Source organism: Somniosus microcephalus, chromosome 9 (assembly GCF_052327205.1).
Source record: "Somniosus microcephalus isolate GS21.2 chromosome 9, FLI_Smic_1.0, whole genome shotgun sequence".
NCBI lineage: Eukaryota > Metazoa > Chordata > Chondrichthyes > Squaliformes > Somniosidae > Somniosus > Somniosus microcephalus.
This window is the reverse complement of record NC_140995.1, coordinates 39,991,107-40,018,866: the sequence shown is the minus strand read 5'-3', so window position 1 is coordinate 40,018,866 and position 27,760 is coordinate 39,991,107. Positions and strand designations below refer to the sequence as shown.

Genomic DNA, 27,760 nt, shown 5'->3' with positions numbered 1-27,760 from the left:
AGCTCGACTCCATCTGGGACAAAGCAGCCCTCTTGATTGGCACCCCATCCACCTCCATTAACATTCACTCCCTCCCTGGCTGCAGTGTGCACCATCTTCAAGATGCACTGCAGCAACTCGCCAAGGCTTCTTCGATAGCACCTCCCAAACCCGTGACCTCTACCACCTAAAAGGACAAGGGTAGCAGGTGCTTGGGAACTCCACCACCTCTAAGTTCCCCTCCAAGTCACACACCATCCTGACTTGGACACATATTGCCGTTCCTTCATCATCACTGGGTCAAAATCCTGGAACTCCCTATAGCACTGTGGGAGCACCTTCACCACAGGGACTGCAGCAATTCAAAATGGGGCTCAGCACCAGCTTCTCGAGGGCGATTAGGGATGGACAATAAATGCTGGCCTTGCCAGCGACACCCACATCCCATGAACGAATAAATAAAAATTAAAGGCGCTATATAAATGCAAGTTGTTATTGTTGTTGTTTCTCTAAGGGGAACAATCCCAGCTTCTCCAGTCTCTCCACATAACTGAAGTCCCTCATCCCTGGTACAATTCTAGTAAATCTCTTCCGCACCCTCTCCAAGGCCTTGACATCCTTCCTAAAGTGCGGTGCCCAGAAATGAACAAAACGCTCCAGCTGAGGTCTAACATCATGCATCCTGTCCCTCCTAAGCACCAGACCAGAGATACCCGACCAGGAAACATTTGACATTTAAACATAGAGGGAGAGTGCACGGGATGATGCCGGAGCATTAAACAAACAGGCAGGAGAATCAGAAAATATGTTATGGAAAATTACTGGTTGTGCTTACGTTCTTGGGGTAGATTTTGAACATGAACGGGTCTGCCTGGTGTAAACTGAGAGGTCGTGGCCTGGCGATGGCTTCCCACCCTGTTTACGCCAACACTCTGGCTGCCGCCATCTTCAAAGGGTGTCGTCTGCTGTGTGGGCGGAGTGCTCGCCATGTTTCAGGAGGCAGGCCCTTTCTAACACATAAATGGGGGCCCGTGACGATAGCAGTTTTGACTCTTGTGGGATGTGAGCCGTGAGCATGTGTCAGCCAGTTAGTAACCGGGCAGTGCAGCAGAAGATGCAGCAAAAAGTTTTAAATGATTTTCTCAACAACGGGGGTTCCAGGAGGAGCAGGGATTTCGCCACAAGACTAATGTGGGCCGATCCCATCCAGCCTCCTCAATTCCTCCCTGCCCCTTCCGTACAGCCCCTCGAGCTTGCTCCGCCATTCAATAAGATCCTGGCTGATCTTCAAAACCACTCCACTTTCCGCCCTATCCCATACCGCTGGTTCCCTTAGTGCCCAAAAATTTGTCACTCTCAGTCTTTAATCTATTCATCGATTGAGCATCCACAGCCCTCTGGGGTAGAGAATTTCAAAGACTCACAACCCTTTGAGTGAAGAAATTTCTCCTCATCTAAGTCCTAACTGGCCAACCCCTTATCCTGGGACTTTGACCCCTAGTTCTTGACTCTCCAGCCTGGGAAAACAGCCTCTCAGCATCTACCCTGTCAAGTCCTCTAAGAATTTTATACGTTTCATTGAGATCACCTTTCATTCTTCTAAACTCCAGAGAGTATAGGCCCAGTCTACTCAATCTCTCCTCATAGGACAGCCCTGTCATACCAGGAATCAATCTAGTGAATCATCAGGTGACCTGATATTGCATGGCCTGCAATGGGCAAGGTGCCTAGACCTCACTTTCCTGGCTGCCTTAAAATGAAGCCATCGTGACCAGTTGCCAGGAAAGTGAGCATGACATTGATTTAAAATGATTGAATCTAGAGTACTGCATTCATTTTTGGGCATCGAACCTCCGGAAGGATATACTGGGCTTGGAAGAATTACAGTGCAGATTCACCAGAATGATACCTGGGCATAAAAGATTAAATTATGAGGAAAGTTTACATAAACTTGGGTTTGTATTCCTTTGAGTTTAGAAGGTTCAGGGGTGATCTAATTGAAGTGTTTAAAAAGATTAAAGGGATTCAACAGAATAGATACAGAGAAACTGTTTCCTTTGGTGGGGGAAATCCAGGCGCAATCTTAAAATTAGAGCTGGGCCAATTATGTGTGAAATCTGGAAACATTTTTACATACAGAGGGTGGTGGGAAACTCTCTGCCCCGAAAAGGTTGTGCATGCTGGGGGTCAATTGAAACTTTCAAGACGAAGAGCGACAGATTTTTGTTGGGTAAGAGTATCAAGGGATATGAAACAAAGGTGGGTAATTGGGGTTGAGGTGCAGATCCACCATGATCTAATTGAATTTATTTTTAATTCATTCCTGGGATGTGGGCGCCAACGTTTATTGCCCATCCCTAATTGCTCTTGAGAAGGTGGTGGTGAGCCGCCTTCTTGAACCGCTGCAGTCCGTGTGGTGACGGTAATCCCTCAATGCTGTTAGGTAGGTGTTAGATCCGTGTATCTTGATGTTGTGTCCTTCAATAATCAGACAAGAGACTGCAGGGAACGATCAACAGGTGTTTACTGAATGAGGGTTACTCTAGAACTAACTGTACAGATCACTACTCCGGGTTTATATACAGGTGTGGTCACTGCCGGTACTACAGTATACAGGAGCTGTAAAAACATAGAAACATAGGAGCAGGAGTAGGCCATTCGGCCCTTCGAGCCTGCTCCGCCATTCAATGAGATCATGGCTGATCATCCAAATTCAGTACCCTGTCCCTGCCTTCTCCCCATATCCCTTGATCCCTTTAGCCTTAAGAAATATATCCAACTCTTTCTTGAATATACTTAATGAACTGGCCTCCACTGCCCTCTGTGGCAGAGAATTCCACAGGTTCACCACTCTCTGGGTGAAGAAATTCCTCCTCATTTCAGTCCTAAATGGCTTACCCCTTATCCTTAGACTATGACCCCTGGTTCTGGACTCCCCGGCCATCAGAAACATCTTTCCTGCATCTAGGCTGTCCAGGCCTGACAGAATTTTATAGGTTTCGATGAGATCCCCTCTCAATCTTCTAAACCCCAGTGAGTATAAGCCCAATCGACCCAATCTCTCCTCATACGTAATTCCTGCCATCCCAGGTATCAGCCTGGTGAATCTTCGCTGCACTCCTTCCATGGCAAGAACGCCCTTCCTCAGGTAAGGCGACCAAAACTGCACACAATACTCAAGGTGCGGTCTCACCAAGGCCCTGTACAACTGCAGCAAGACATCCTTGTTCTTGTACTCGAACCCTCTTGCTATGAAGGCCAACATACCATTTGCCTTCTTAATCGCCTGCTGCACCTGCATGCTTACCTTCAGCGACTGGTGCACAAGAACACCCAGGTCTCTTTGCACTTCCCCTTCTCCCAATCTATTGCCATTCAAATAATAACCTGAAAAAGTAGTTCTCTCCCTTAAAGGTACATACATTACAATTGGGAGCTCCAGAATTTTGACCCAGCGACGATGAAGGAACGGCAAAATATTTCTAAGTCAGGGTGGTGTGTGACTTGGAGGGGAACTTGGAGGTGGTGGTGTTCTCATGCATCTGCTGCCCTTGTTCTTCTAGGTGGAAGAGGTCGCAAGTTTGGGAGGTACTGTCAAAGAAGCCTTGGCTAGTTGCTGCAATGCATCTTGTCGATGGTACACCCTGCAGCCACGGTGCGCCGGTGGTGGAGGGAGTGAATGTTTAAGGTGGTGGATTGGGTGCCAATCATGCAGGCTGCTTTGTCCTGTATAATGTCGAGCTTCATGAGTGTTGTTGGAGCTGCACTCATCCAGGCAAATGAAGAGTATTCCATCACACACCTGACTTGTGCCTTAGATGGTGAAAAGGCTTTGGGGAGTCAGGAGGTGAGACACTCACCGCAGAATACCCAACTTCTGATCTGCTCTTGGAGCCACAGTATTTATGTGGCTCATCCAGTTAATGTTTCTGGTCAATGGTGATGCCAGGATGTTGATGGTGGTGGTTTCAGCGATGGTAATACCGTTGAATGTCAAGGGGCAGTGGTTAGACTCTCTCTTGTTGGAGATATTCTTTGCCTGGCACTTGTGTGGCGCGAATGTTACTTGCCACTTATCAGCCCAAGCCTGAACATCATCCAGGTCTTGTTGCATGCGGGCATTGACTGCTTCATTATCTGAGGAGTTGCGAATGGAACCGAACATTGTGCAATCATCAGCGAACATCCCCACCGGATGGAGGGAAGGTCATTGATGAAGCAGCTGAAGATGGTTGGACCTAATACACTGCCCTGAGGAACTCCTGCAGCGATGATGTGCTGGGGCTGTGATGATTGACCTCCAACAACCACAACCTTCTTCTTTTGTGCTAGGTATGACTCCTGCCAGTGGAGTGTTTTCCTCCTGATTCCCATTGATTTCAATTTTACTAGTGCTCCTTGATGCCACACTCAGTCAAATGCTGCCTTGATGCCAAGGGCAGTCACTTTCACCTCACCTCTTGAATTCAGCTCTTTTGTCTATGTTTGGACCAAGGCTATAATGTGGTTTGGAGCCGAGTCGTCTATATGGTACCCAAACTGAACATTGGTGAGCAAATGCCACTTGTTCGCACTGTTGACAACACTTTCCATCACTTTGCTGATGATTGAGAGTAGACTGATGGGGCAGTAATTGGATTTGTTCTGCTTTTTGTCGACAGGACATACCTGGGCAGTTTTCCACATTGTCGGGTAGATGCCAGTGTGGTAGCTATACTGTAACAGTTTGGCTAGTTCTGGAGCACAAGTCTTCAGCACAACAGCCGGGCTGTTGTCGGGGCCCATAGCCTTTGCTGTATCCAGTACGCTCAGCCATTTCTTAATATCACGTGGAGTGAATCGAATTGGCTGAAGACTGGCTTCTGTGATGGTGGGGACCTCAGGAGGAGGCCGAGATGAATCATCCGCTCGGCACTTCTGGCTGAAGATGGTTGCAAATGCTTCAGCTTTTTGTTTTTCACTCGCATCCTGGGCTCTGCCGTCATTGAGGATGGGGATGTTCATGGGGTCTCCCCCCGTTAGTTGTTTAATTGACCACCACCATTCACGACCGGATGTGGCAAGACTGCAGAGCTTTGATCTGATCCGTTGGTTGTGGGATCGCTTAGCTCTGTCTATAGCATGCTACTTCCGCTGTTTAGCATGCATGTAGTCCTGTGTTGCAGCCTCCCAGTTTGGCACCTTATTTTTAGGTACGCCTGGTGCTGCTCCTGGCATGCTCTTCTACACTCCTCATTGAAACAGGGTTGGTCCCCTGGCTTGATGGTAATGGTAGAGTGAGGGATATGCTGGGCCATGAGGTTACAGATTGTGGTGGAATACAATTCTGCTGCTGCTGATGGTCCACAGCACCTCATGGATGCCCAGTTTTGAGCTGCTAGATCTGTTCTGAATCTTTCCCATTTAGCATGGTAGTAGTGCCACACAACATGATGGAGGGTGTCCTCAGTGTGAAGATGGGACTTTGTCTCCACAGGGTCAATGCTACCAATACTGTCATGGACAGATGCATCTGCGAAAGGTTGATTGTTGCGGACGAGTTCAAGTTGGTTTTTCCCTCGTGTTGATTCTCTCACAACCTGCTGCAGGCCCAGTCTGGCAGCTATGTTCTTCAGGACTCAGCCAGCTCAGTCAGCAGTGGTGCTACCGAACCACTGTTAGTGATGGACATTGAAGTCCCCCATCCAGAGTACGTTCTCTGCCCTTGCTACCCTCAGTGCTTCTCCCAAGTGATGTTCAAAATGGAGAAGTACTGATTCATCAGCTGTGGGAGGGTGGTAGGTGGTAATCAGCAGAAGGTTTCCTTGCTCATGCTTGACCTGAAGCCATGAGACTTCATGGGGTCCGGAGTCAATGTTGAGGACTCCCAGGGCCACTCCATCCCTTACTGTGCTGCCACCTCTGGTGGGTCTGTCCTGCCGGTGGGACAGGACATACTCAGGAATGGTGATGGAGGAGTCTGGGTTATTGGCTGAAAGGTATGATTCTGTGAGTATGACTATGTCAGGCTGTTGCTTGACTAGTCTGTGGGACAGCTCTCTCAATATTGATACAAGTCTCCAGATGTGGGTGAGGAGGACTTTGCAGGGTCGACTGGGTTGGGTGTGCCATTGTCGTGTCCGAAGCCGGTGCCTAGGTCGATGCCGAGTAGTCCATCCAGTTTTATTCTTATTATTGCTTTTCGTAGCGGTTTGGTACAACTGAGTGGCTTGCTCGGCCATTTCAGAGGGCATTTGAGATTTTGGGTTCATTTTGGGTCACCTGTCCTAATATCTCCTTATGTGGCCCAGTGTCAAATTTTGTTTGGTAACACTCCTGTGAAGCGCCTTGGAACATTTTACTACATTAAATGTGCTATATAAATGGAAGTCGCTGTTGTTGTAGCAGTCAGCTTTCAGCAGATTGAGGATAGGAGCTGTTTGTGACACAAGTGCCCTTCCTTTCTAACAGACGAATCTGATGATTGTCCATAAGATTTCTTATGTCAGAGGACACAAACTTCCAGCCTTCAAACATTCAGCTTACGTGTCACCCTTGAGCTTCTTCAGTTACTAAATTCGAAACAATTTGTAAATACTAAACATGCTCAATTTTGATTTACCAGGATTACTTCAAGCAGATCTGTGAAAAACCAACATTACCAATCTGGCTGTATGTTAATCTGAAGCAAAGTCAGCAACGGGAGCCAGGGTTTTGCTTTGGGTTTTTTTCTGCTTAAGTTGTTATTTTGTACACACTGCGCTGTCAAGTGTGATTTGCTGTTATTTGTCTTCCATTGATTCACTTACATCCCTATATACTGTGTTTGTGCTTCTGAGTGCATGGTCAAAAAGGAATGCTTTAATTTGAAGCTAATTTTGAATGTGGTTGTGCTGCCAGGTGGTAATAGGTTGCTGTGTATTAGACATTCAGCGTACTCAATCAATTTAGTATTGGCAAGAGTCTCGGTCAGAATTTTCCTAACATTGGTTTAGTTGAATGACGGTTCCAGAGATTATTCGGCCCTGTTTCAGTGAATGTCTTTGATGAGAAGGTATTTAAACAACTGCTGTTTACAATAGTTATTTGTATTGCCTTCTATAAAAATGCCTCTTCCGCACCACCCGCCCACTCCACTCTTTTCCTGAATGTAATGAATTATGCACTTTTGGGGTGAGGTTCCAAGACTGCTGCCATATCTCACAGCTCAAATATCCAAACTTCATGGGGGAGCATGGATTGGAAGGCTACTGTACCAATCAGGGCATCTCAGTCAAGCCAAAACCTCAACTGATGTCCACATGAATACACTTTTCAGAAGGAGCCATTGGACATCGACCAGGGGCAGTAGTTACCTGGTTTCCCCTCCACCCTTTCAAACCTGGGACATTGTAATGTGCCCTGCTCCCCCCTACGTCCCACACCCCACCACAGTCTTACTACCCTGGCCGAGGGTGTCTAACTCGGCACAGACCGAGATCAAATCTTGGTTGGAGTACAGTGCACAGTTCTGGCCTCCATATTACAAAAAGGATATAGAAGCACTGGAGAAGGTGCAAAAAAGATTCAGAAGGAACTGATAGGTTATACCTGTGAGGAAAGATTAAACAGGGTCTTTAATCTAGAAAAGAGAAGGCTGAGGGGTGACCTGATAGAGGTCTTTAAAATTATGAAGGGATTCCAAAACTAGGGGTCATAAATAGGAATATAGGAACTAGAGTAGGCCATTCAGCCCCTCGAGCCTGTTGTGCCATTCAATTAGACCATGACAGATCTGTATCTTAATTCCATCTACCTGCCGTGGTTCTATAACACTCAATATCCTTGCCTAAGAAAAATCCATCAATCTCAGTTTTGAAATTTTCAATTGACCCCCAGCCTCAATAGCTCGTGGGGGAGAGATTTCCAGATTTCCACTACCCTTTGTGTGAAGAAGTGTTTTCTGACATCACCCCTGAACGGTCTAGCTCTAATGTTAGCCTTTATTGCAAGGGGGTTGGAGTATAAGAGTAAGGAAGTCTTGCTGCAATTATATAGGGCTTTGGTGAGACCACACCTGGATTACGGTGTACAGTTTTGGTCTCCTTACCTGAGGAAGGATATACTTGCCTTAGTGGGAGTGCAGCAAAGGTTCACTACATTGATTCCTGGGATGAGAGGGCTGTTCTATGAGGAAAGATTGAGTAGAATGGGCCTATATTCTCTGGAGTTTAGAAGAATGAGAGGTGATCTCATTGAAACATAAAATTCTTAGAAGGTTCGACAGGGTAGATGCTGAGAGTCTAGAACTAGGGGTCATAGTCTCAGGATAAGGAGTCGGCCATTTAGGACTGAGATGAAGATAAATTTCTTCACTCAGAGAATTGTGAATCTTTGGAATTCTTTACCCCAGAGGGCTGTAGATGCTCAACCGTTGAGTATATTCAAGACTGAGATCAATAGATTTTTGGGCACTAACAAAATCAGGGATATGGGGATCGAGCGGAAAAGTGGAGTTGATGTAGAAGTTCAGACACGATCTTATTGAAAGATGGAGCAGGCTCAAGAGGCCATACATCCTACTCCTGCTCCTATTTCTTATGTTCTTATGTTTTTAAGGTAATACCCACTTGTTCTGGACTCCCCCACCAGAGGAAATAACTCTCTACCTACCCTATCAAATCCTTCAATCATCTTAAACACCTCAATTAGGTCACCCCTTAATCTTCTATATTCAAGGGAATACACGCCTAATCTGTGTAACCTGTCCTTATAGTTTAACCCTTTTAGCCCCGGTATCATTGTGGTGAATCTGCACTGCACCCCCTCCAAGGCCAATATATCCTTCCTGAGGTGTGGTACCTATTGGACTGCTTTCTTGTTCTTTTTCATCTCATTACTTTAAATGCCAGATTACACACACACTTAGTTGTAGCAAAGCAGGGTCAGAACTTTATTGAAACTCCATACTATCCACAACCAGTTTGGGCTCTGTGAGACATACTTCACGATTCCAGTATAAGCTCACAGGTCTTTTCATACTTCACAAAACCAATATGAGAGCTCAGGCCTTTCCATACTACACCATTCCAGTATGAGAGCTATGTGCTAAAACACAGACTCACTCACAATCTTATACCAAATTTTACCTTTACGTTCTATGCATACCACCAATAAATCATAGTACATCAAAGATACATACAAATATCAACAGAATAACAACATAAACTCAACAAACATGCACTTCCATAAACACAAGCAACCTGATTGCTGTCATAAACTTCCCATTTCCCTAAACACAAGTGAGCAAGCTGACACATTCCAGACCATTACAGATATGGCTGGATGACACTTACACATTCTACTATTTTGTTTTCCTGTTAAGATATCCTTACTTTAAAATCCCCTTACACAATTTTCAATCCATGCTCAGCAGAAAGCTTTTTTAACTTTTAACTTTTAAATCATCGTGTGCTGGTCTCACAGACAGCCCAAAAGGAATAGCGAGGTACTTTAATGTGAACCCTCATTCCCACAGTGCCCAGAACTGAATGCATTATTCCAGATGGCGTTCAACCAGAGCTTTGTGCAGCTATAACATAACTTCCACCTTTTTGTATTCCAGCCCTCGAGATAAAGGCCAAAATTCCATTAGACTTTTAAAGACCAACATTAGACCCCATCCAGCTCCTTAAACATTCACTCCCTCCACCACCAACGCACCTTGGCTGCAGTGTGCACCATCTACAAGATGCACTGCAGCAACTCGCCAAGGCTTCTTCGACAGCATCTCCCAAACCTGCGATCTCTACCACCGAGAAGGACAAGGGCAGCAGGCACATGGGAACACCATCACCTCCAAGTTCCCCTCCAAGTCACACACCACTCTGACTTGGAAATATATCAACGTTCCTTCATTGTCGTTGGATCAAAATCCTGGAACTCCCTCCTTAACAGCACTGTGGGAGTACCTTCACCACACAGACTCCAGCGGTTCAGGAAGGCGGCTTACCACCACCTTCTCGAGGGCAATTAAGGATGGGCAATAAATGCTGGCCTTGCCAGTGACACCCACATCCCGTGAATGAATAAAAAAATATTTTTTGTACCTGTTCACTAGCTTTTAGTGATTTCTGTACTTGAATCTTTAAATCTCTCTGCTCGTCCACAGTTCCTAGCTTCTTATCATTTAGAAAATACTCTAATCTATCTTTCTTATGTCCAAAGTGGATGACCTCACTTTAAACTGCATCTGCCACAGTTTTGCCCACTCAACTAATCTATCAATGTTCCTTTGCAGCTTTCAACTCCCATCTACACTGTTTACTGTGCCACATAACTGAGTGTCAACAGCTAACTTAGATATCTATATATATAAATCGGTCGATCTGTCTGTCCTTCTGTCTGTCTGTCCTTCTGTCTGTCCTTCTGTCTGTCTGTCTGTCCTCACGTGTGCGTCTGTCGGGCTATGCGCTCGAAAGTTACAGAGCGTACCTACGCGTGTGTTACGTCGAAAGAAAGCTTACCTTTCCAAAACGGTCTTAAGCGTATTTACGTTTCGGCCGGGCTAAAATCGCGCCCGCGGTATCCGAAAAACCTTCAACATTCCGCTCATTAGCATCTCATTATCCGCTCATTAGCGACAGAGTGACCTCGAGGTCGACCAATCGTACGCCGGGTTGCTGCTGCGTGCGGCCGGGCCCTCCTACGGTCGAGTGACAGGACGATTGACCAATCCTATGCTTTGGTCACCTGACGGTCGACCAATCGGTGCGTGTGTGGGCGGGCCTTATCGTTCTGAACCAAGGTGAGTGGCCACCATCTTTATTCTCACCTGTGTGTTTATTTGTTAGGAGCGATTTTTTTTTAATGTGTAAAATGTCAAAACACAATGTCTAAAACGTTAAAACACAATGAAGATGGTGTCCCATCTTCTTAACAGCCGTTTCAAAAAAAATAACTTTTGGTGTTTTCAGCAAGAATGCGCGTTCCTTCTCCGTGGCAGCTTTTTAAAAACATTAAAAAACTTTCAAGATGGCCTCCCATCTTCTTAACACCCGTTTATTAAAAAAAAAAAATTTTTTAATTTCTGTTGCTTTCACAGACTGCGCGTTCCTTCTCCGTGGCAGCTTTTTAAAAAAAAAAAAAAATTCTCTTGGTTTCACAGACTGCGCGGGTTACCCCGGCAACCGGGCCCGCCGGCCGTCTCTCTCAGCCGCAATTGGTGGACTTCAAGCCGGCTCGGCCGGGGGGGCGGGGCTCTCGGGAGTGCGGATCTCGGCCGGGGCTTGCTGAGCGTGAAGGGTTACCCCGGCAACCGGGCCCGCCGGCCGTCTCTCAGCCTCAAGACGGCTCATGCCTGTTCTCGTCTCGGGAGTGCGGGGCGGGGCAGGGCGGCTGGGGCTTGGAGAGCGGGGCTCTCGGGAATGCGGGGCGGGGCGGCGCGGCAGGGTTACCCCGGCAACCGGGCGTGGCCGTGGCCGTCTCTCAGCCTCAAGCCGGCTCACGCCTGTTCTCGGGGCTTGGCTCCATTTGCGGCCGCGGGCCACTCGCCCTCTCTCTCTCCTTCCCTCTGTCTCTCTCCCCCTCTCCCCCCCTTCTCTCCCACGCTCCCCCCTTCTCTCCCCTTCTCACCCCACTTCTCTCCCCCGCTCCCCCTTCTCTCCCTCCCCCCTCCCCCCCTCCTCCCCCTCCCTGCCCTCCCTCCCCCCTCCTGCCCCTCCCTGCCCTCCCTCCCCCCTCCTCCCCCTCCCTGCCCTCCCTCCCCCCTCCTCCCCCACCCTGCCCTCCCTCCCCCTGCCCGCCCTCCCTCCTCCCTTCCCCTGCCCTCCCTCCCCCTGCCCGCCCTCCCTACTCCCTTCCCCCCCTGCCCTCCCTTCCCCCCCCGCCCGCCCTCCCTTCCCCCCCTCCCTTCCCCCCCGCCCTCCCTCCTTTCCCCCCCGCCCTCCCTTCCCCCCCACCCTCCCTTTTTCCCCCCCTCCCCGCCCCTTCCCGCCCTCCCCCCTCCCCGCCCTCCCCCCTCCCCCCCCGCCCTCCCCCTCCCCCACCCGCCCTCCCCCTCCCCGCCCTCCCCGCCCTCTCTTCCCCCCAGTCGCTCTCTCTCTTCCCCCCAGTCGCTCTCTTCCCCCCAGTCGCTCTCTCTCTTCCCCCCAGTCGCTCTCTCTCTTCCCCCAGTCGCTCTCTCTCTTCCCCCCAGTCGCTCTCTCTCTTCCCCCCAGTCGCTCTCTCTCTTCCCCCCAGTCGCTCGCTCTCTTCCCCCCAGTCGCTCGCTCTCTTCCCCCCAGTCGCTCGCTCTCTTCCCCCCAGTCGCTCGCTCTCTTCCCCCCAGTCGCTCTCTCTCTCTCTTCCAACAACATGCCCTCAAAAGACCCTCGGCACCGCCGGGCACTTCAGCTAGTTGCCACTAATAAATCCAATAAGGAATTCATGAGAAACTTCTTTACTCAGAGAGTGGTTAGAATGTGGAACTCGCTACCACAAGGAGTAGTTGAAGAGAATAGCATAGACGCATTTAAGGGGAAGCTAGATAAACATATGAGGGAGAAAGGAATAGAAGGACATGCTGATAGAGTTAAATGAAGTAAGGTGGGAGGAGGCTCGTGTGGAGCATAAACACCGGCATAGACCAGTTGGGCTGAAAGCCATCTTTCTGTGCTGTTAATTCTATATAAAACCTGGGACTTTGCTGGTTCCATGTGACTCAGTTCCATACCAACCAAGCCATCAGGAGATTCAGAAAGGTGTTTTCATTTTAAGCTATCCGTTACCTCTCTTTGTGTTACTTGGTTTCAGCAGGCTGACAGCCTGTAAAATATTATTGATAGGACAGACAATTCTGCAGATTTTTCATTCTGCTGCTCATCTATTTTTCTATTACTGTATTTAAACTGTGCTGGGCTCAAAGTGACAGTAATAAAGTATAAAAATATCCTGCTCTGACAGCAAATCAGTCAAGCGCACAAATGTCTAACTTGTAAAATATACGATCAGTTCAAGTAAATTCAAATGAAAAGAATATAAGGCAGTTGACAGTATTGGATGTAAATAAATATGTTACAGTGCTGGAGCCAGTGCACTTGTGTGATTGTGTGCATAACTCCCCAATATTTGCTTTCCAATATCAGGGTTTCCATACTTTTCCTTTGGAAATAAATGAGTGAGGCAGAGATCATGTGGGGCTACATTTTAAACAGTCTGTGCAAGGATTGGGCTTGATGGGCCACATAGACTTCCTCCTTCCTTGCTTTCATATTACATTGAATTTTACAGCACAGAAACAGGCCATTTGGCCCAACTGGTCTGTGGCGGTGTTTATGCTCCACTCGAGCCTCCTCCCACCTTGCGTCATTTCACCCTATCAGCACATCCTTCTATTCCTTTCTCCCGCATGTGATTATCTAGCTCCCCCGTAAATGCATCTATGCTATTCGCCTCAACTACTCCTTGTTCCACATTCTCAGCACTCTCTGGGTAAAGAAGTTTCTCCTGAATTCCCTAATGGATTTATTAGTGACTATCTTATATTTATGACCCCTAGTTTTGGTCTCCCCCACAAGTGGAATCATCTTCTCTATGTCTACCCTATCAAACCCCTTCATAATTTTATATGCGGGTGTTTATGCGCCACACGAGCCTCCTCCCACCCCTCTTCATCTAACCCTATCTGCCTAACCTTCTATTCCTTTCTTCCTCATGTGTTTATCTAGCTTCCCCTTAAATTCATCTATGCTATTCGCCTCAACTACTCCATGTGGTAGCAAGTTCGACATTCTTACCATTCTCTGAATAAAGAAATTATGTTCTTGAACCCAGATTTGGCATTTCCCTCTCCCCTCCATCCTCCAGCCAAGTCAATAAAATGTTTATAAAATATCTTACCTCCCTATGTATTGCTTTAGGGGCAGCAGTACTTCCAAGTTTGGACTAGACCAGGTTTTCCACATCTATGACACAGGCTTCATTTAACTGAATGGCTCAGGAAATTAGGCCCCAATTTGTTCCGTTACTGCTCCAATTTGCTTGTTTTTTTACTGTTCAATAAATTTGTTTGGAGTTAAAGCCTAAAAGAAGGTCCAGTGTAGTGCCAGTCTGTCACTTTCCAAATCAGTAATTGAGATGATCTGAAATAGAGTTCTCTGTTCATGCTACAGATTTTAGCTAGATAGCAGGGCAAGTGAAGAGCCTCTAAGGATCAGGAAGTAGGGCTCAACTGTGAGAACAGTCTGAAACACAGAAGCCAAAAATATCTGGAGTACAGAAGGGTTAAAGAAATCCATAAATGTAAGAGGATTATCTCTCATTACCATCTGACCTACCAATGGAAACAATTTATCATTACCCTATCATAACCCTTCATAATCTTGAATTTTAATTTTAAAATTCTCATCCTTGTTTTCCAATCCCTCCATGGCCTCACCCCTTCCTATCCCTATAACCTCCTCCACGCCTACAACCCTCCAAGATCTCTGCTCCTCCAATTCTGGCCTCTTGCACATCCCCGATTTTCATCGCTCCACCATTGGCAGCCGTGCCTTCAGCTGCCTAGGGCCTAAGCTCTGGAATTCCCTCCCCAAACCTCTCAGTCTCTCGCGACTCCTATGAAACTCCTTAAAACCTACTCTTGTCACCTGTCCTGATATCTGCTTATGTGGCTCGGTGTCAAATTTTGTTTGCTAACGCTCCTGTGAAGCGCCTTGGGGCATTTTACTATGTAAAAGGGGCTATATAAATACAAGTAGTTGCCACCTGGCCTACCAATGGGAACAATTTATCATTATGTACCCTATCAGAACGCTTCATAAACTTGAAGACCTCTATCAGGTCACCCCTCAATCTTCTCAGCTTCTAAGGAAAAAAAACTAACTTCACAAGTCTCTTTTTATGATTATAACCCCACATCCTTGGTAACATCCTAGTGGATCTTTTCCATTGCTTTTGTAATGGGTGCTCAAAACTACATAATACTCCAACCTTACATCAGTTATGTTATTCTATGCCTCTAAATACAAAATAAAAAATTCTGTTTGACATTTTAATGACCTTATCAAAAGTTCTACTGCCTTTGATGTCCTGTGTATCTCTGTACACCAAAATCCATTTGTTCCTCTAGTCCATTTAAATTCCTATCATTTAGGGGGTACGTCCTTCCCTTATTTGTACTTTCAAAATGTATTACTTCACCTTTCTCTGGACTGAACTGTATCTGCCACCTCTCTGCCCACTGTGCTAACCTGTCCACATTCCTCCTGCAGTCTTCTGCATCCGTCCTCACAGTTTGCCTTGTCCCCTAACCTGATATCATCAGAACACTTTGGTAAAATGGGGTTAATATTCATCTTCACCCCACGGGCGGTGATCCGGCAGCGAATCACCCGTCTGTTATCGAACCACCCCCACACCCGCACCCCCGCCACCGCCCCCCCCCCCCCCCACCACCACCCCGATTGCATTGATTCCAATGGAATGAAAATCAGACAGTTTCTATAACGGGCAAGCAATCCGCTCTGCCAGATTACCCCTCCCCCAGACACACACGCACACGCAGCGGAGACGGAAATTTACCCCCTCATCCCCCGCCCGGGTCTCTTGTGTTAATTTACGAATCGTTCATATAAATGGAAAATTAAAAAAGGGGCCCGGATCAGATCCTGCCAATCTGAAAAACATCCATTTATCTCTACTCTTTGCCAAGCCATCTCACTATCCATGAAACTGCATTACCTTTAATATTAAATGCAGTAATTTTTGAAGTTCTGAGCTTTATTATACTCGTGCTCCGAAATTTCTCAACTTTTTATTGGTTCTCATTTTAGCTTGGCATGTAGCACTGAACATTTTACTCACTGATGGGTTTTTTTCTGTACTGATTGAAATTTCTAAATGAACAGAAGAAATTCTGGATTTTATAATGCAAGTATATTCATGGTGCACAGATTGTCAAAAAGTACATATAAAAGCAAAAAGTCAAATCCAATCTTTGTACGTACGGAGGGAAACTCTAACCTTAATAAAACCATTGATGCATGAGGGAATAGTGTTCTGTTTGTAAATTGTTGCTGTGACTGGACTGTGAAATTGTGCATTTCTTCTCATGCCCGCTCTGTGAGTGTGAAAGGTGAGCAAAAAGAAACAGAAGTTTTGTACCAAACAAAAGGGGACAAAATAAATTTGGATCTGTTTGTTCACCCCTAATGAACTGTTAAACAAAACTCACTTGACATCAGCCAGCTATTGCCGCATCATGGTTGTGCGCCTGTGGGTTTTAGGATGTGGCTGTGTAGCTGAGGTGTCAAAGAGCCTAAAATAAAAAGAGAATGCTGCAAACACTCAGCAGGTCAGGCAGCATCTGTGGAGAGAGGAACAGAGTAAACGTTTCAGGTCGATGTTAAGAGATTAAGGGGGGAAAATTGGCTCGCGCCCCCTTTGGGGCGATAGCTTCGCCGGGGCGCTACATTTAGCTCCCCAAAAGAGTTAGCGCCCCCGCGGTCAAAATTCAGTGGTAGAGGCCCAAGCAGGAGGCGGGGCGCTACTGGAAGCGCTTGGGGCGCTCCCATTGAATATCACGGCGCTACATGCCGCAGCACTATGGTACTGCAGGCGTCCATTTCCTGATTAAAGGGGAGGGGCCTAGCGCAGCGTGCACCGGGGCCCTGCTGGACCACTGGGGAGCGGGGTGTGGGCAAAAGAAGCTGACACTCAAGAGGAGTGCCGGGCTGCCCGATCACGACCAGCACCCTGCCTGAGGAGGTGAGAGCGGGCAGGTGCTGGCAGGCAGCCCAAAAAGTAATGGCCGCCCGGCACCTGCCCTTTAATTATCGCCACCCCGGCTGCAAAACGCCACCCTGACCCTGTCGAACATAGCGTCAGGTGGTAGGACAGGGGGCGCGAGCCAAGTTTGTGGCCAGGGCACGAGTGGGGCGCTGTGCACGGCGAGTCATCACCGGAGGTGCAGCGCCACGGGGTGCATCCGGCTACCGCCGCTGCTAGCCTCCCGCTGAATTTTACGGGAGGTGTTAGTGTTGCTGCGCCCGGGTGCTAGTTGCTTTGCGCCCTGTTAGTGTCCCCTCAGGGTGCTAACGGGGTGCAAAGCAACCAAATTTGTCCCCCTAACAGTTTTTAAACAAGGACAGAGCCAGGGAAAAGGGGGAGGGGAAAGACAGAACAAAGGGAAGGTCTGTGGTCGGGTGGAGGGCAGGAGAGATTAAATGACTTAAGGGATGATGGTGTAAGGCAAAAGGGGTGGTAATGGGACAAGTAAAAAAACAAAAGATGGATCCAGAGGAGGTGTAAATAGCAACAGCAGAATAGCAGAGGGGGAGTGAAGCATGGACAATCTGGCAGCGACGAGAAGGCTCCCATAGCCCAGGAATGTGGAGGAGAAAGGGGTGTGGATTAGCCCACTGGCCATGTACCGATAGGGGATCCCCATCCTAAGCACCAGCCCACACCTCCTTCTCTCCCAGTGGCTCTGGTGTAGCCATCCTCCATTTCCAAAGAGCTGAGGTGCTGCCTCAAAGGAAGGGAGGATGACTCACCCTGGCTGTTGCCCTTCCCTGCCCAGCTACTGGTTACAGTCTGATAATAAACTGGTTTATACTTTGTATTTTCTACTTAATGAATTGTTGAATTCTTACTAAAGGTGTCAAACTTGGCTCAGTGGGTAGCACTATCGCCTCTGAGTCACAAAGATCGTGGGTTCAAGCCCCACTCCAGAAACTTGAGCACATAATCCAGGCTGACACTCCAGTGCAGTACTGAGGGAGGTGCCACCTTTCGGATGAGACGTTAAACCGAGACCCCGTCTGCCCTCTCAGGTGGATGTAAACGATCCCATGGCACTATTTCAAATAAGAGCAGGGGAGTTCTTCCTGGTGTCCTGGCCGATATTTATCCCTCAACCTACACCACTAAACCAGATTATCTGGTCATTTATCGCACTGCTGTTTGTGGGATCTTGCCGTGCACAAATTGGCTGCCCCATTTGCCTACATTACAACAGTAACTCACGTCAATAAACAATTTAATTGTCTGTGAATCGCTTTGGGGCATCCTGAGGACGTGAAAGGTGTTGTATAAATGCAGGTTCTTTCCTTCTATCTCAAAGATGCAAATGTAACGGGCAAGTATAAACCCCTCTAAATTTTTGTAACTCTGTTCTTTGCACAGGAAGAAGAACTGAGGAAAAGTGGAGAGGCCAAGTATGCACATTTAGGTGATGACCTCCATGTGCTAATTGAAGTGTTTGTCCCAGCTGGAGAAGCATATTCTCGCATGAGCCATGCATTGGAAGAGGTGAAGAAGTTCCTGGTCCCAGTAAGTTCTTTTGCCTGTTGGAAAATCATGTACAGTCTTGGTTTTTCTTACTTCTGAATATATTTGTGAGCTGCTCGACTGTAGCACATCGTCCTCACAGGATGGCTACAGTCGCCCAATGTAGTACGAAAGACTCGAAAGGCTTTGTTTACATTTATTAGTGATCGCTGGCCAAGTGGCATCTGCGGAGGCACTGATAGAAATCTACTGCTACTGCTCTGTTCATATTAGCTTCACCGTGAATCAACTATATGATGCCTGTTTCTCACAGAAGTCTCTCAGTGCCTGGAAATGTAGTGCTGTCAAGAGCGTCAGTGGTCAAATTCGATAATGGAGGTGGCTAACCCTTTGGGGATAAGCGGGGGACTACAGCAGGTGCCTTTCTCGGGAGATTGAATAGATGGAGTAGAATTGTGGTAGGGTAGATTGTGTATGGTCTTTGGAACAGGCAACTTGATGAACAGAATGACAATCTCTCATTCATACCTTTGAATGTTCCTATGGTGATTCCCTTACTATTGTTGATAGGAAAGGGTTAATGGGTTAAATGGATGTAACTGGCAGGTCACAGTTTCTGAACCAGTGCTCGCTGGGAACACACGAACGAGGAATCAGCCCTTCATTTGAATACCACGAGAGCTATGCTTCAGCTATAGTTTTTCGTTGGTAATCATATTCAAATTTTGAAATCCATTTCTTTCTTCTCACATGTATGCACACAGATGTCACCTGTACACCATATCATCCTGGAATGATGAATGACTTTGCTGCAGAGATCAATACAACTTGGGTTGTAATTATTAATTTTTCTGTGGAAAATAAATTAAAGCTGTAACTTAGAATCATAGAATGATACAGCACAGAAGAAGCCGTTCGACACGCTGTGCCTCTTTGAAAGAGCTGTCCAATTAGTCCCACTCCCCTGCTCTTTCCCCATAGCCCTGCAAAATTTCCCCTTCAAGTATTTTATCTAATTCCCTTTTGAAAGTTATTATTGAATCTGCTTCCACCACTCTTTCAGGCAGTGCATTCCAGATCATAACAAATTGCTGTGTAAAAATATTTCCCCTTATCTCACCTCTGGTTCTTTTGACCAATTACCTTAAGTCTGTGTCCTCTGGTTACTGTCCCATCTGCCACTGGAAACAGTTTCTCCTTATTTACTCTAACAAAACCCTTCATGATTTTGTACACCTCTATTAAATCTCCCCATAACCTTCTCTGCTCTAAGAAGAACAACCCCAGGTTCTCCAGTCTCTCCACATAACTGAAGTCCTGCATCCCTGGTACCATGCTAGTAAATCTCCTCTGCACCTTGACACCCTTCCTAAAGTGTGGTGCCCAGAAGTGGACACAATACTCCAGCTGGGGCCTAACCAGTGTTTCATAAAGATTTAGCATCACTTCCTTGCTTTTGTACTGTATTCCTCTATTAATAAGACCAAGGAACCCAAATGCTTTTTTAACAGCCTTCTCAACTTGTCTTGCCACCTTCAAAGATTTGTGTACATACACCCCCTTTAAAATTGTACCATTTCATTTATTTTGCCTCTCTTCCTACCAAAAGGCATCACTTCACACTTCTTAAACAAATAAATAAATCCTTTTTATTTTAATAAAACACAATAAGGTTGTGTACTTTCTGCCTGAAAAGGAAGTTACTCCAAAACATAACACAATGATCTATGAAAAGTTGGTCACCATTTTTGTTTCAAAAGCAGAGAAGTTATGTTGAACTTGCATAGAACCTTGGTTAGACTACACTTAGGAATACTGTTCTCAATTCTGGTTTCCATATTGCAATAAGAATATAGAGGCACTGGAGAAAGTGCAAAAAACATTTACAAGGATGATACCAGAACCATCAGGAAAGATTTAACAGGCTAGGGCTCTTTTCTCTAGAAAAGAGAAGAGGACCTGATAAAGGTCTTTAAAATTATGAGGGGGTTCGATAGGTTAGGCATAGAGAAAATGTTTCCACTTGTGGGAGAGACCAAAACTAGGCGTCATAAATATACAATATTTACTAATAAACACAATAAGGAATTTAGGAGAAACTTCTTTACTCAGAGGTGAGAATGTGGAATGTGCTACCACATGGAGTAGTCGTGGTGAATAGTATAGATAAATTTAAGGGGAAACTAGATAAACACATGAGGGAGAAAGGAATAGAAGGATATGTTGATAGGGTTAGATGAAAAGGGGTGGGAGGAGGCTCGTGTGGAGCATAAACACCGGCATGGACCAGTGGGGCCAAATGGCCTGTTTCTGTGCTGTAAAATTCTATGTAATTCCAGGCAAAACAGCAGTTGCATTTCATTGCAGTTAATGATGAAGTGCCATAATTATCAGAGAGATTATGCAATTGAGTTTACATGTGTAGATGATTTAATGCTTGCATTCCTGTATGTATTTCTCGTGCTCATTTTATTTGTTCAAAAAGCAAAGAACACAAAACCTAAATGCTGTGAGGTTGGTTGAAAGGAATTTATAGAATACACAAGTACTTGTGACAGTCATGGCTCAGTGGGTAGCATGCCCGCCTTAGTCTTAAGGTTATGTGTTCAAATCCCACTGCAAAGACTTGAGCCCATAATCCAGCTGACACTGTCGGATGAGACTTTAAACCGAGGCCCCGTCTGCCCACTCAGGTGGATGTAAAAGATCCCATGGCACTACTTTGAACAAGAGCAGGAAAGTTATCTCTGGTGTCATGGCCAATGTTTATCCCTCAATTAACATCACTAAAATAGATTATCTGGACAATATCACATTGCTGCTTTTGGGAGCTTGTAGTGTACAAATTGTCCAAAAGTACGTCATTGGCTGTAAAGCACTTTGGGCTGTGAAGGCACTGTATAAATGCAAGTCTTTCTTTCTGCTTTCTTTCAAGTGGATGTAAAAATTCCATGCCACTATTTTGAAGGTGAGCGGGGGGTGTTCTCCTCGATGTCCTGGCCAATATTTATACCTCAACCAACATCAAATAAACAGATTATCACGTCATTATCACAATGCTGTTTGTGGGATTTTGCTGGGCGCAAATGATCTGCCACGATTCCTGCACTACAACAGTGACTACACTTCTAAAGTACATAAGCAAAATACTGCGGATGCTGGAAAACTGAAATAAAACAGAAAATACTGGAAATACTCAGCAGGTCAGGCAGCAACTGTGGCGAGAAACAAGGTGAATGTTTAATTCTGTTTCTCTCTCCACAGATGCTGCCTGACCTGCTGAGTATTTCGAGCATTTTCTGTTTTTACTTTTAAAGTACTTAATTGCCTGTGAAGTGCTTTGGGACGTCCTGATGTGTTAATTAAATGCAAGTCTGGAGCATCAGCCTAGAATTTGTGCTCAAGTCTCCGGAGTGGGAATTGAACCCACAGCCTTCTGATTCCGAGGGCTACCCACTGAGTCACGGGTGACACCTAAGCAAATTGTGCAGGAAGTCTGAATTTGGTTGTAAGATATGAGAATGAAAGACATACTGAAGTAAATAAAGGAGAAATACAAAATACGAAATAGCAAATAAATGTGGCAAATAAGAGAAATATTATCCCTAATTTAGTCTCTTTCACAATTCCTTTACCTATTTTTATTTCATCCATTTAAACGCAGTGTCAAAGTTTAATCAACCCATATTATTTTCTACCTTTTCTGTTGCCTCCTACAGTATTCTGTGCCTTTGGCCACTCGTAAACTTATCACACTAAAACAATAACCAAGTTCTTACTAGATGTACATTTTACCTCACTGAACAACAGCGTTATGTAAAATGCACCAAAATGCTGTACTGTAGACAACAGACTGATGCAACTGAATGCGTTTGTGATGTGAAAAGGTTGGAAAAACTTGCTTTCTTCAGTCTTAAAAGGAAGCATATGAGAGAGCTATATAAGATACCAAGTGGAATAAAAGAGGTTAATCCTGAGCACCATTTCAAGTTGAATGTCAACTGTCGAACAAGTGGATATTGGTGCAAACTGGTGAAAGGCAAGTTCAGCACTGATGTCAGGAAGGTCTTCTTCATATCAAGAGCGATTAATACCAATTGTGATGGTGGAGGGAGTGAATTTAGGTTTCTATGCAAGGATGGATGAACGGCCTCCCTCATCTGTCCTGCAGGAGTCACTCTTGAGGCAACTGGATGCTATGATTGGGGGTGGGGAACTTAGATTTCTAGGCGATCTTATTAGGGCTGATCCTGTACTTCTCTTTGCAAATTACCTTTGTGAAAAGAAATAATGACGTATCAAATGTCATTTGGGTAATTGCTCTCACCACAACTTGAAGAGCAATGGACAATTCCAAAGGACTCCAGGGAGCTGATTCTCCTCAATTTGCATTTGGACATTAGGATCAGGTGGGCACAGAGGAAAATTGGATGGCAGGGATGGCAAGCATGCGACAGAGGCCACTCCCCCGGTTTTCCGGCATTGGCAGTGGGTGAGGTTCCTCACCACTGGCGCTTACATTGGAACATTTTCCCCCAGATGTCAGCCAAAAGAAAATGAGGCATAATCTGGTAAATATGGTTAGGTTTGTCCCATTCAATAATCCCAATAAATGTAGTTCCATCCAGCAACAATAACTTGCATTTATATGGCATCTTTAATGCAGTAAAACAACCCAAGGCGCTTCACAGGAGCAATTATCAAACAAAATTTGACACCGAGCCGCATAAGGAGATAGTAGGACAGATGGCCATAAGCTTGGTCAAAGAGGTAGGTTTTAAGGAGCGTCTTAAAGGAGGAGAGAGGCGGAGAGGTTTAGTGAGGAAATTCACTTGGGGCCTAGGCAGCTGAAGGCATGGCCACCAATGGTGGAGGGATGAAAATCGGGGATGCTCAGAGGCCAGAATTGGAGGAGTGCAGAGACCTCAGAGAATTGTACGGCTGGAAGATGTAACAGAACTAAGGAGGGTCGAGGCCACAGAGGGATTAAAAAACAAATAGTTATTAATCACAACACACTTTGCACAGAGATATATTTTCTTCCATAGACCCAGGCTTGACGTATACGTAAAGCCGCTGCAAAGAAAGTAATTGGTTTGTTTTCCCAACATCGGATTTTACCTTTCAGTAAAAGTTGGAAAATGGCCTGTTTCAATTATTTTTTAAATAATGTCATTGTTTAATAAATTCTGCCCAGTTAATATGAGAGGAAGTAGTTTATATTCAGATCAAGATGTTGTATTGGCAAGTTGGGAATAGTGCCAGTTTTAAAAGTGCAATTCCTAATTGGCCCTGAGGTATAATTTGGAGAAAAAACAGCTTTTGATCTGCTGTGAAATAGTTCAGATAATGTTTGTCTCTATAAACTATTAAAAAAGTCACAGAGCTGTCGAATCTTACAGCACAGAAGGAGGCCATTCGGCCCGTCATGTCTGTGCCGGCTCTTTGAAAGAGGTATCCAATTAGTCCCACTCCCCAGCTTTTTCCCCATAACTCTGCAAATTAGTCCTCTTCAAGTACATGTCCAATTACCTTTTGAAAGTTCCTATGGAATCTGCTTCCACCACACTTTCAGGTAGTGCGTTCCAGATCTTGTCAACCCTCTGTGTGAAAGAACTTCTCCTCTAATTTCCCCTCTCGTTCTTTTGCCAATTATTTTAAATCTATGACCTCTGGTTACCGACCCACTTGCCAGAGGAAACAGTCTCTCCATACCTGCTCTATAAAAACCCTCATAATTTTGAACATCTCTATTAGGTCTCCCCTTAACCTTCTCTACTCTAAGGAGAACAACCCCAGCTTCTCCAATCTCTCCACATAACTGAAGTCCCTCATCCCCGGTATCATCCTGGTAAACCTCCTCTATACCCTCTCCAAGACCATGACATCTTTCCTAAAGTGTGGTGCCCAGAATTGTACACAATACTCCAGCTGAGACCTAACCAGTGATTTGTAAAGGTTTAGCATGACTTCTTTGTTTTTGTATTCAATGTCCCTATTTACAAAGTCAAGTGTCCTGTCTGCTTTCTTAACTGCCTTATCAACTTGCCCTGCCACTTTCAAAGATTTGTGAATATGCACCCCCAGGTTCCTCTGTTCTTGCAGCCCACCCCCTTCAAAATACAGGAAACTTTGTGCTATCCGGCACCCACGGGACCAAGCTGCTGCCGTTCCCTCAAAACTGCCGTACTCTCCAGAGTTAATGTTGAGAGATACGGAGAATCTTATCTCCGTATTTGACAACAAACACTGTTGCTTAACAACAGCTTCTAAACACTCGGGTGTGGCCTGCAAGCTCTGTAGCTGAAGCTGTTGCTATAGCTACAGACCTTGCACAGCTTGACTGTTCAAACAAAGCAAAAAAAAAACAAAAAGAATAAAAAACGGCTGCTGATTTTTGCCGGTGGCTCCAGATTGCCGGATAGCACAAAGTTTCCTGTAGTACCATTTAGATTGTACTGCCTCTCCATGTTGTTCCTCCCAAAGTGCATCACTTCACACTTATCTGCATTAAATTGCAACTGCCCATTTCACCAGTCAGTCTATGTCCTCCTGAAGTCTGCTTCTATCCTGCTCACTATTTACTACATTCCCAAGTTAAGTATCACTGCAAACTTTGAAATTCGATTCCCTAAACCCAAGTCCAGGCCATTTATAAAAACAAGAAAAGCAATGGTCCTAATAGCGACCCCTGGTTGACCCTGTAACATACTTCTCTCCAGTCAGAAAAACATCAATTCACCATTACTCTCGCCCTCCTATCCTTTAACCAATTACATATCTAAGTTACCATCGTCCCTTTAATACCATGGGGGAGAAATTGGGTTGTTAGCGCCACCGATTATCGCCTAAAGAGGCCGAAAAGTGGGGCGATAGCCAATTTCTGTGCAGTCGCAGGGAACCTAGCGCCTCGCCCCATATTGACCATGCATTTAGCGCCGGCGCAAAATCTTAGCGTGCGCTCGCGGGCGCAGGCTGATCATGACGTCATTCCATGGTGCAACGCCTTTTTAGCGCCCCGGACCGGAAATTGGGTGGCGCCCGCCTCTGTTGCGCCTGGCGCTAATAGTGACAGCTCACTGGAACGTTCCCCAGGCACTCTCGGAGTAGGGGGGCGCTGTTTAAAAGGGACACCACTGTTCTGAAAACGTCAGCCCTTTTGTGAACGCAACTTGTTGGCTGGTTTGATACAGCTGAGCAGCTGCAGTGCTAGAGCCTTATTGCCATTCAACCAGCGGTGCCAGAGGACCTTTAGCCCTGTGAACATTACCTAGCTGCTGGTAAGAGCTTACAACCTTTACCTTGATCACTCTTATTATGGGGGCTGCTCTGGAAGGGAACATCCTGCTGCTAGAACATCTTGAGAGGGCACAGAGACGGAGGGAGAGAGGGCCAGGAGTGGCCAGACGGAGGAGGGCCAACAGACGTCGCCACACCAGACCTTACGCAGCTAGGGTTTTCAGACAGCAGTTCTACCACAACATGTCGGAGGAGCAGTGTGTCAGAAGGCTGCGACTCCATAAGGAGGTGGTGACTGAGCTGTGCCAGCTGCTTCAGGATGATCTTCTGCCGCGCATACGGTGCAGGACATCTCTGTCGGTGCCTGTAAAGGTTACTGTAGCCCTCAATTTCTTTGCCAGCAGCTCCTTTCAGCCGCGACTGGGGACATAGCTAACATTTCCCAGTTTGCGGTGCATTGCTGCATCCGCCAAGTTACAGATGCCCTATATAACAGGAGGCGGCAATTTATTTTGTTCCCTTTGACACCGGAGAAGCAGCAGGAGCGTGCAGAAGGCTTCGCGGCAATAGCTGGCTTCCCCATGGTGCAGGGCGCCATTGACTGTACGCACGTGGCTTTGCGGGCACCTGTGAACAATCCCGAGGATTACCGCAACCGCAAGGGGTTCCACTCCCTTAATGTACAGCTGGTGTGTGACCACCGGCTGCTGATCCTCGCGGTCAACGCACAATTCCCTGGCAGCAGCCACGACGCTTTCATCCTGCGTCAGACCACAGTGGCAGACCTTTTCGAGGCCCCGGCTCACCCACAAGGCTGGCTTCTCGGAGACAAGGGCTATCCTCTGTGCCCATGGCTTATGACCCCGCTACGTTCGCCCAGCACCCAGGCAGAGGAGAACTACAACTCCAGCCATCAGGCGACACGGAACACTGTGGAGCACACAATCGGCGTGCTGAAGCAGTGGTTCTGATGTCTCGACCATTCGGGGGGCGCCCTGCAGTACTCGCCGGAGCGAGTCGCCCACATCGTCGTTGTCTGCTGCATGCTCCACAACCTCTCCATCCAACGCACCCAGCCAATGCCAGCCGAGCTTGAAGGACCAGCAGAGGAGGCGGAGGCGGAGGCGGCGGAGGAGGAGGAGGCGGAGGAGGAGGAGGAGGAGGAGGAAGATGGGAGGGTTCCCGAAACTGGAAGGGCCATTCGTCAGAGGCTCATAACGACTCGTTTCTAGGCCCCATTGACGGATTGCTTGGTGTGTTTGGGAGAGGACCGTCCGGTTCACCCAAAGCCTATGAAGGACAGATTAAGTGTAAATAGTTTAGATGTCCAGTGTAAATAAAAAATGTTCTTTATTTTCAAGAAAGTGGAGCCTTCCAACTTCATAAAGCAATTGCAGCAGAAAGCAAAACAAACGAAATAACACTTAAGTAACGGCTTAACACATAACTAAGGATTTAACACAAAAGTAACGGCAAAACACATAACTAAGGATTTAACACATCAGCAAGGAAATACAACTTTAATGTCTGCCAAACCCGCAACAGTAAACAACACATCCCCATCATTCACAAGAGCTGTAGAGGGCCTTGAAATGTTCAACCTCGCCGTCTCCAAAGCTCCCTCTACTTTTGACCCCTTGATGGGCTTCCACTTCTCTTTCTGGAACGCCCCCTTCCCTCCCTGCAGCTCCTCCTTAATTGGACCCCAGTGGCTGCATCAAGGCTGGGGGAGGCCTGCTGAGTGGCCGAAAGCACAGAAGCCCCTGAGGGACGGACTGGACGACATCTGGGCTTGTAGGGCCCGGGTGCTGACTGCTCCAACTGCTCATGGGCGGATGCAGTCTGTCCTGCAGGTGGTGGCAGCTGCAGTGGAGACGTGCCAGTGGTGGCATCAGGAACGCTGACATCCTGAGAGCGGACACCTGCTCCGTGGGCATGCGACACACTGGCACTCTGACGGGGCAGCAGCGCAGCATGCGCCCCAATCGGCTGGCCCACAGATTGATGCCCTGCTGTGGTGCTGCAAGGGCCCCGGGTAATCCTACCTGATCCTTCAACGGTGGCAGCAGTCAGTGCTCGCGTGGCCTCAATCTGCGCCTGCATGAGGCCAGCGAGTGACTGCGTGGCAGGTGCCAGTGCTTCGATGAAGCCTTGGAAAGTCCTACCCAGTGCTTCGGTGATGCCCTGGACAGTCCTTTCCAGTGCTTCGGAGAAGCCCTGGACACTCCTTTCCTGTGCATCGGTGAAGCCCTGGACAGTCCTTTCCTGTGCATCGGAGAAGGCCTGCGCACTCCTTTCCTGTGCTGCACTGAAG

The 27,760-nt window shown here is 46.8% G+C and overlaps 1 protein-coding gene across 1 annotated transcript in view; it reads left to right on the top strand.

Annotated features, from left to right (window-relative positions):
• Positions 1–27,760, top strand: part of khdrbs2 (KH domain containing, RNA binding, signal transduction associated 2) — a 653,481-nt gene that overhangs the window by 153,772 nt on the left and 471,949 nt on the right. The window contains exon 4 of the mRNA XM_085998163.1: positions 18,103–18,249. Coding sequence (XP_085854289.1) covers positions 18,103–18,249 — 147 coding nt within the window. The remainder of the gene's footprint in view (positions 1–18,102; positions 18,250–27,760) is intronic.